This window comes from Amia ocellicauda, chromosome 23, assembly GCF_036373705.1.
Source record: "Amia ocellicauda isolate fAmiCal2 chromosome 23, fAmiCal2.hap1, whole genome shotgun sequence".
Classification (NCBI taxonomy): Eukaryota; Metazoa; Chordata; class Actinopteri; order Amiiformes; family Amiidae; genus Amia; species Amia ocellicauda.
In genome coordinates, this window is record NC_089872.1 from 6279950 (window position 1) to 6289340 (window position 9391).

At 48.8% G+C, this 9391-nt stretch overlaps 1 protein-coding gene across 1 annotated transcript; it reads left to right on the forward strand.

Annotated features, from left to right (window-relative positions):
- The first annotated feature begins 2685 nt into the window (after positions 1-2685).
- LOC136719408 (zona pellucida sperm-binding protein 4-like) lies at positions 2686-4711 on the forward strand. The gene is made up of 8 exons (XM_066697331.1): positions 2686-2848; positions 2981-3168; positions 3264-3361; positions 3440-3570; positions 3662-3851; positions 3938-4085; positions 4162-4240; positions 4339-4711. The coding sequence occupies exons 1-8, from the start codon at positions 2686-2688 to the stop codon at positions 4518-4520; spliced, it is 1179 nt and encodes a 392-aa protein (XP_066553428.1). The 3' UTR covers positions 4521-4711.
- Positions 4712-9391: the final 4680 nt, after the last annotated feature.

The following is a 9391-nucleotide window of genomic DNA, read 5'->3' on the forward strand; positions in this document are numbered from 1 at the left end:
GCCGTTGTGACATTTAATCCATAATTGCTGATATCTAGAATACAATTGTTGATATCAAGAATTAACCTGCTAACTGTTGATATCAAAAATGCATACTAATTAACATTCGGTTTCGTCTGCTTTCCGTGTTATAGTTAATCCCCTTCTTCGGAAAAGTCCCCAAGTAGATGTTCATAATTCAGAGCACTCAGAATGGCCATTCGTCTCGTTGTTAAAGCCTGACATTGCCCTGTTCACTGTTGAATAAACAATCTCAGCGGTAGCCATTCTCTACTGGCATTTTTCCTGTTTGTGTTTCTGGTAACACTTTACAATAATGGGCATTCATTCTTCATGAATTCCGATAGTACAACACAGGAAAAACACATGAATGCATGATGTTATTCTTGTGAACTCAGATGTATGTATATGTCTTCACACATGAATTCATGTTTTTCACAACCCCCTGGCAAGCAAGTAAGAGGGTATGAACTCATTACAAATACAAATTCAATACAAATCGAGACTGGCTATTTGAATAAAAGCAAACAAAATGTATGGATTCATCACAATTTTGAGGTTTAAAATGTATTATTGCTTGTAATAATCGGGGTTTTGCCACGTTACGTTTTCTTGTAAAGAATCATGCTTATTTACAAGCTAATGCACTTCATGTTTACAGCCAATTATTTGAAAGTCATGACTGATTCATGTTATCTCGTAATGAACACTGCATGAGCAGACCATTATAGTAAAGTCCTTAGTCTAGGGGCAAGAATGTATAGTAAAATATGTAGGTATAGGGGTTTCATGCTGTTTGGGATGTACTACTACAAACGGTGCCCCGATGTGCCTGTGAATCGAGTCACACACGGGTCCGCTGGGTCATCCACGCGTCCCACGGCATTCAGTGATCATAATAATAACAATAATAATAATACCTTTATTTATTCAGCGCTTTTTTGATGGTGCTCAAAGCGCTTTACAGACTTTAAAAACAGAGTAAAACAAGAAAACAATGAACAATGTAATTATTACTGTTAGACAGAGGGAAATACTGAATTCCGCGTTCATGGGTCAGCGCAGCGCGGGAACTTAGGCGCCGTGATTGGGGGAGACGTCACGGGCCGAGGGCATATATAGGGGCGCCCGGTCCGCCGCAGAAGTAGGACAGGACAGAAGTGATAGAGACGGGTGTAGCTGCATTACAATGTTTTGAAAAATAAAGCCTGTTGCAGGAAACACGGCTCGGTCCGATTATTTGTTGTTTTGGTGGCGAACACACGCAGCAGATATCGCTACAATATTTACACGTATATACATGCGCTAACATTTAAAAACAATAATTGTATGCCCTTACAGCAAAGCATGAAGCGGCTATACCCACATATTTCAGTTGACTATAGTTGTTCGATCATGCAGTGTTCATTAGGAGAAAAACATGAATAAGTCATGACTTCAAAATAATTGTCTTTAAACATGAAGTGCATGTGATTAGCTTGTAAATAAGCTCGATTCCTTACGAGAAAACGTAACTTGGCATAACGCCGATTATTGCAAGAAAAATATATTTTAAAATTCAAAATTGAGATGAATCCATATATTTTGTTTGCTTTTATTCAAATAGCCAGTCCCGATTTGTACACATGATTAACACCATTTGTTGAATTACGAATTAATTCATGAGGAACATACTGCAGAAAAGAAGACCCTTAATAATCATGAATCATAATGAATTCATACCCTCTTACTCGCTCGCCAGGGGATTAAAAAAGAATTCCATATGAATAAGAGTCTTTACATCATGATGAATTCACATACTTGAATTACAAATGAGTTCACAAGAATTACATCATGCATTCATGTGTTTTCCCCGTGTTGTACTATCGGAATTCATGAGGAATTAATGCCCATTATTGTAAAGTGTTACCGTGTTTCCCCTTGCTTCGTTGTGCCATATGCTTTTATCTTGTATCAAATTAAAGACCAAGTTGTGACCTTTCGTATTTTAAGGCAAATCGGCTGACAGGCTAGAAACAAACACTCGGGCATACGCAAATCAGCCCTGTACACTAGGACACATGGCTGATTTCGCAAGCCTGTAGCCCATGCTATGAAGACTCTACATACGCGAGTAAGACATCGTTTGAAAGCCCCCGGTCTCTAGTTTCTCCAAATCGTGTTCTCGTCCCAAGTCACAAGGAGGACGTGATGAGGCACACTGTCCGTTTAAAGTTGAACTCGATGCTCAATTTCAATGTGCTTTTGCATTTCCGTTCTTTTCAAAATCCAGCATTCACTGTCTCTGAAGAAGACGTGTTACAATGTCATACAGTTATTCATCTTCACTGCTAGTGTTGCGAGTGTCGCACACCGACCGTATGATGAGTCGGAACTCTCTCTAAAAAGCTGTGGAAGTCTTGGAGATGAGTGCTCAGTAGGTAGGGGAGCTGTGCGTTGAGAGCCGGGGCAGTGAAGTGAGCGCAGCGGGGCGCGGCGGGCTTGCCGACAGACAGTGATGTGGCATCTGACAGTGATTGTGCGGCAGCAAAGCGAGAGCTCCACCAAAGAGCCCGACTGGCCCGCTGGGGTGGCTGAAATCCTCGTGCAGCCTGCTGCGCCAGGGCCAGCCCTGAGCCAATCAGGGCGCCGGATTATTTAAGGAGCGGAGCGCCGCTTCTCGGCACTTCGTTGCCGAGTTGCACAATGGAGAGGTGTGGGATGAGCGTGCGGGTCTGGAGTCTTGTCTGTCTGCTGATGGCGGCTGCGGTGGACGTGTCTATAGCCCAGGGTCAGAACTGCTCGGTTAGTGACAACGAGAAAATGGCGTGTGGCGCCCCTGCAATCAGTAGAGCCGACTGTGAAGCGAGTAACTGCTGCTTTGATCAGAGGGGAAGACAGCCCTGTTATTACAGCAATGAGGGTGAGTGGTATGGGCAAAATCTCGTACAAACGGCTCCTGAGCGCATTGCTTTGCTAATCTTCTCCCCTCTCCCTCCAGTGACTGTGCAATGCACCACGGATGGTCAGTTTGTGGTTGTAGTACCCAGGAATGTGACCAGGCCTCCGCTGAGCCTTGACACCGTCAGCCTGCTGGGGGGTCAGGGCGCCCCCTGCAGCCCTGTTGGCACCACTGCTGGCTTTGCCTTGTTCCAGTTCCCAGTCAGTGCCTGTGGCAGCACACTGAAGGTGAGGAAGCGGTTCCCAGCTTTGGCCTGAGCATTGCAGCGCCTTGTGCTGATTGTCTTGGCTGTATAACGTGAGGGTCTGCTTCCCTCTTCCAGAGTGAGGGTGGCGATGTGGTGTACGAGAACACGATGTCCTCTAAACGTGATGTGCAGGAGGGGCCTGATGGCTCCATCACCAGGGACAGCTACTATGAGTAAGTGGGGCTCCCCAGTGGCCGTCTCCATGTGCCAGTACCCGACTGGGTCCAATGGCTGCCTGCTTCTCCCTCCAGGCTGACCTTCCTGTGCAAGTATTCGGGCAGTGAGCTTGTTCCTGTGGAGGCTGTAGTGTACACTGCAGCCCCGCCTCCTCCTTCAGTCGTGGCCCCTGGACCTCTCAGTGTGGAGCTCAGGATTGCAACGGGTACTGTGATGAGCCCTTGTACATGGCCATGCTATGTACTGGTTTCCAATGCATGCTGGCTTCCTAAAGCTCTCCGTCGTTCCTCCTGTAGAAGCTGTGTATGACGCCTACTACGGTGATGGGGACTACCCCGTGACCAAGGTCCTGCGGGATCCTGTGTATGTTGAGGTTCGCATCCTGAATAGGACCGACCCCAACATTGTCCTGACTCTGGAAGACTGCTGGGCAACTTCCACCCCCAGCCCGCTCGGCCAGCCCCAGTGGAGCCTGCTGGTTGCTGGGTAACTGGAGCCCTGTATCTCTTGCCGGCCAGCTTGTGTTGGTGGTTTAGGCAGACCTCTTGACCCATGTGTGGTGCTCTTTCCAGGTGTCCGTACAGAGATGACCAGTACCAGACCACCTTGGTTCCTGTGGCTGGCTCTTCAGGGCTGCCATACCCAACGCACTACAAGCGCTTCATCGTGCAGATGTTCACTTTTGTGGATGCTGGCTCCCAGCTCCCTCTGAAGGCGAAGGTAAGGGTCTATTGGCCAAGGAACGCCACATTCCCCATGGCGGCATTGTATTGTACTGCATCTCGTGCTCCCCCAGGTGTTCATCCACTGTAGTGCAGCAGTGTGCCAACCCAGTGCTACTGACCGCTGTGTCACTCCGTGCAACCAGAGAATGAGTGAGTGGCTCGGTTCCAGTGTGAGCTGGACTGGCATCTTTCCCTAAGGCTCCCCCAGTGGAGGGGCTGCTTCTGTAATGCTGCTCTTGTCCCTTCAGGGAGAGCCGTTGCCCCGGTGCAGAGGGCCTCCAGGGAGATGGCCGTGGTGTCCAGTGGGGAAGTGATCCTGACTGCCTCTGAGCTCCCTGCTGTGGACAGGAGGGCTTCTCCCAGTGAAGGTGAGGAGGGGAGCTTTGACACTCTGCTGGCGCTCAGCCCTCTCATGTCTGCACCCTTGTGAGCTGCCTGTCCCTCTCCCGTCTCCACAGTGCCCCAGGCTTTCGGCTATGGTGTGCTGACCGTGGCTGCCTTCACGGTGCTTGTGCTCTGTGCTGTGGTGCTGGCGGCTGTGTGGAGAGCCAGGCCCCACATGCGGGCATCCCAACTGTAACTGGAGCAGGTTTTTGAATAAAATGTGGACTGTGAAATGTCTGACTCGCTCCGTTTCTTCTTGCCTTGCAAAGATCCTTCAGCCGTGTGCTCCAGAGCCTGACTCCAGGCCCTCTGTTCAGTGGCTGCTCTTCCCTCTAGTAATGCACGCCAACCGGTGTGTAGTACTCGTGGCCCTACTGTGCCTTTTACAGGGGTGGCAACAAGTGGCCCCTCCTTGTGTCCGCTGCTCAGAATTCCCTTTCGTGTGTGAGGGGTTGCTGAGAGTATAGTCCTGAGGTGGATTAAACTTGGTCTTTTGCTTGATCTGTATTGATTGGCATGTTGCCCAGATCCAAAGAAGAAATCCCAATAAGCTTCCTGTATCCACACTGTAAAAAATCTCTGTAGTTTTGAAGGTTGATTAACTAACTGTAATAGTGAAGGTTGAAATATGTGTATTCTTTAATGACAAACTACCGTATAATCAGTGTTCACAACTGTAAAATAACATTTAACAGAATCTCCGTTAATTCTGACGGTTAAAATACAATGATAATGAATGTTGAAAACAGTGTCTTTTTTATTACTTGAATTTTATACCACTGTAAACCATCGTGAAACTAGAATTTCACTCGGTTAGTGAAGGATAAAAGACTGTAAGTCTGGGGGGAGTCGAATAACCTAACCGCGGTGCAATTCAGATTGCTTTAAAACCCCTTACAATTCGACATTTGTTTCAATTTGGCACTGCGCTGTATTCTACTTTTCAAATGAGTCCGTGATCTACAATATGCGATGTGTTCTTTTTATACCTGCTGTATAATCCTGCACTTAAACTGCCTTGTATCTACAATACTTGAGACAGTGGTATCGGACGCTGATGTAACGGTCACATTATTTGTTCCAATTTGTTCTGCCCCGTAGGTGACTTGAACCCGTATTTGCTCTTCTACTGACTCCGTCTTTCTGAAGTTATTGAATATTATTGCAGTTACTCCGGTTGGGTCTGAAGTGATCATATTTGAGCTTTTGTATAGCTTATAGGTTATACGTCTACATCGCCATGGATAACGCCTGCTAATACATGAATTCTTAAACTAATTTCATTTACTTTCATGACGAATATATTTATGAACCATTAAATATTGTAAATGTAGTCACGGTTGTGAAGGTGTAAACCGTAGGCTGAAGAGAAAGCCAGCAATGGGATGAACACACATGTTATATGTCCCGGAGAGAAGGTACAGAATTCTAGCAACTCGTAAAATGAAACACTGAAATGACGTAATGACACATTCTGACCAATCGTAATGACTATGAGGTCAAAACGCGTTGCATGCCCCCTTTCAATAATTGTGTACAGTTGCTGCCGCAATATTCAACGTGTCCGACTGATGAATTGACATGATTCGTGTGGAATCGTGAGATTATTCATCAATAAGGGACTAAACGGCAAAGAGCAATCAGCAACGCCTATATATTTTCTATTTCTTGAAATATTGTTTTGAGCAGATTGTAAAATGATGAATTGTATTGTACATTACAATGAATTGTATTGTAATGAAATGGTATTTTCCACCAATCACGAGCTCTATGGATAATTCAATTAAAACCGCCATGAACGCTGTTGACAACCCATTTCCCAAGTTCAATCGAGCCAAATTCAAAGTAATTAAAGAATGTTAAGTTAGTGAAATAAAAAGGTGCAAACGAATGTTGAAGAAAACATATCAAATACAAAATGAAGTCAAGTGACTGTGTCACAGATACGGCAATCTGCAACCCGTGAATTACATCCCTGGCACAGTGTTGAGAAATCCTTGTGCACACTGTCATTGAATTGTAATAATGAGACTGCGTTTGTCTCGGATAATCCCAGTTCCCTAGTAAAGGCATGAAATGACATGCTTCGAGGTGTATTGCAAAATTCAATACAGCACCTGGTATTCTGTTGATAACTTGACTAATTGACATGATTCGCGTGGAATCGTGAGATTATTCATCAATAAGGGATTATTTAAAAAGACGACACGGCCACCTATCGCGGGGAGGAAAGCAGGTGGCAGGGTCCTAGTTCTACGAACTCACAGGCTACTATTATAATCATTAGCTGGAGTACTGGTAGTGGTACCAACAGCATTGAATTGAGTGTTGCTCATCTGCTCTCTGTAGCCTAAAAAATGAAGTCGGGACAGCACGAAACACGCTCACACAGCGGCAAAATCGGTTCCGTCGTCACTACTCGCTGCACCTGTGCAGGACGGGACGCACTGGGATCCGCGCTGGATCCGCGCCGCTGCTGTTGCAGCCCCACTTGTCGCCGAATTCCACGTGAAAATGTCGCGCTGTCTCCTCAGAGAGACACGCTGAGCGGGATCATCTCAGTGTATAAAAGGAGGCGGTGTGGGCTGGGTAAGCATCGCGAATCTGTGAGCTGTTCTTGTATTTTCGCCACAATGCTACGTACGAGGGCTTCTTGGTGTGGGCTGCTAGTGCTGTGTGTGTTCGCTGGGCTCTGCGACGCCGGCAGAGTTTCTAAGTGGGCGAGAGCCAAGCCTGCAGCCAGAGCCAAGCCTCCCGCCAGAGCCAAGGCCGTTGTGCGAGTGGATTCTTCTCTGTTCAAGCAGCAAGTCTCCCCCGTCGTGTGGGCACAGTGCGGGGACAGCGCGATCCAGGTGTCGGTGGAGAGAGACCTGTTCGGTACCGGCGAGCTGATCCAGGCTGCGGATATCCAGCTGGGAGGCTGTGCGCTCAGTGGGCAGAACGACACGGTCCTGGTCTTCCAGTCGGAGCTGCAGGGCTGTGGCAGCGCCCTGTCGGTAAGTAGGGGAGGGGGGAGAATACGGCTGTAGACTCGCACGGTGAATGGGTTAAACCATCCTGAGCTTAACCGTTGTGCCTTTCACTTGTAGATGACCGAAGACGAGCTGGTTTACAGCTTCTCCCTAAACTACCACCCGTCCCCGATTGCCAACACTGGCATCGTGAGAACCGACCCTGCTGTTGTCCACATCGAGTGTCACTACCTCCGGTGAGGACTCTGCTGCAGTACTGCTTCAGCCTAGCTGCTGTAGGATCGGTGTGTAATTGCTGTCTGCTCCATAGGCTCCACAATGTGAGCAGCGATGCCCTGCAGCCAACCTGGGTCCCATACACCTCCACCAAGTCTGCGGAGGATCTCCTGGACTTCTCCCTGCAGCTCATGACTGGTAGAGGCCAACCTAATGCAGCTCTAACCCTCCCGTGTACTGGAGTGCTGCTCTGCTCTGTAGAGGCCTCATGCTGCTCCCCGTCTCCGCAGATGACTGGAGCTCCCCTAGACCCTCCAACGTGTACTTCCTGGGGGACGTCCTGAACATCCAAGCCTCCGTCAACCAGGCCAGCCACGTGCCCCTGCGGCTGTTTGTGGACAGCTGTGTGGCCACCTTGACCTCTGACCCGACCTCTTCTCCCAGTTACACTTTCATTGGGAACTATGGGTGAGTGAGATCCCATAGCTAAGCATGGCCAGGGTGCTTGCAGGTGTTGGGTGTCGACTCCGAGCAGGGACTGATCATGGATTTCCTCCTGTCCCCAGTTGCCTGATTGATGCCAAGGTGACGGGCTCCAGTTCTCACTTCATGCCAAGACCTCAGGACGTCACTAAGCTGCAGATGGTGCTTGATGCCTTCAGGTTCCACAATGATGCCAACAGCTCTGTAAGTCTCCCAGCCACTCTGCCTCTGAGCTTTTGACTACTGCTTTTGCATCTTTGGCTTGGTTGGCCTCTGCTTTCTCAACTGTGTGGCTTCTTGGGCATTGAAGCAGCTCTCCCAGGGTGCACTAACTGTGCCAATGTCTGTTCTGCTCAGATCTACATGACCTGCCACCTGAAGGTGACTGCTGCTTCCCAGGCTGTGGACAACCTGGACAAGGCCTGCTACCCTGTGGGCAACAGGTAGAGGGGGAGGAGGGTGCTTGAGGCCCTTGGTGTCCTTCTCCGGGTCTCCGTCCTGATGGCTGTATCCCTATTGTAGCTGGAGCTCGGTGGATGGGAGCGATCAGGTCTGTAGCTGCTGTGACTCCAGCTGTAGCCCTGTCTCTAAATCCAGGTACTTTGGGAGGTACAGGAGGGACTTGGCTTTCAAGGAGGGTAAGGATCCTTTGCCTGGTTGTGCGTGTGGTACTGGGGTATAGTATGTGTGGCTGGATCCAAGCCTCTCCACCTTCCAGAATGGGAAGGTGATGCCACAGTGTTTGTGCGTGTGCTGGAGAAGCCGCAGGATGCCATCCCTCCAGTGGAGACGAATGCCCAGAGGTCTCCCCTGACTGCAGAGGACCGCAAAGAAGCAGGTACTGGGGCCTATTGAAATTGGAGCCAGAGGTTGCGGTCTCTTGCTGTAGTCTGGGTTTGACCTAAAGTGAGTGACCAGTGGGGTGGGCTTTCTTTGCAGGCATCTCTGCTGAGGTTGTGCTCCTGGCTGGTGTGGTGGCTGCTGTGGCTGTGGTGTGCATTGCTGTGCTGGGGACTGTGCTGTACAGGAGAGCAAGCTCACCCACAGCTTGACTGTTGTGTGAATGATCAATAAAGCTGAGAACAGACCATGCCCTGTGTCTTTCCTGTTTGCTCTCCAAGTTCAGCAGGATGGCAATCCATGGCCACTACAGCTGGTCTAAAACTGTCCTTTAGCTCGCAGTTGGCGTGTTGCTGCTTTCCAGGATCTCTGCAGCTTTTGTGCCTACAGCTAGTGATGCCGAAAA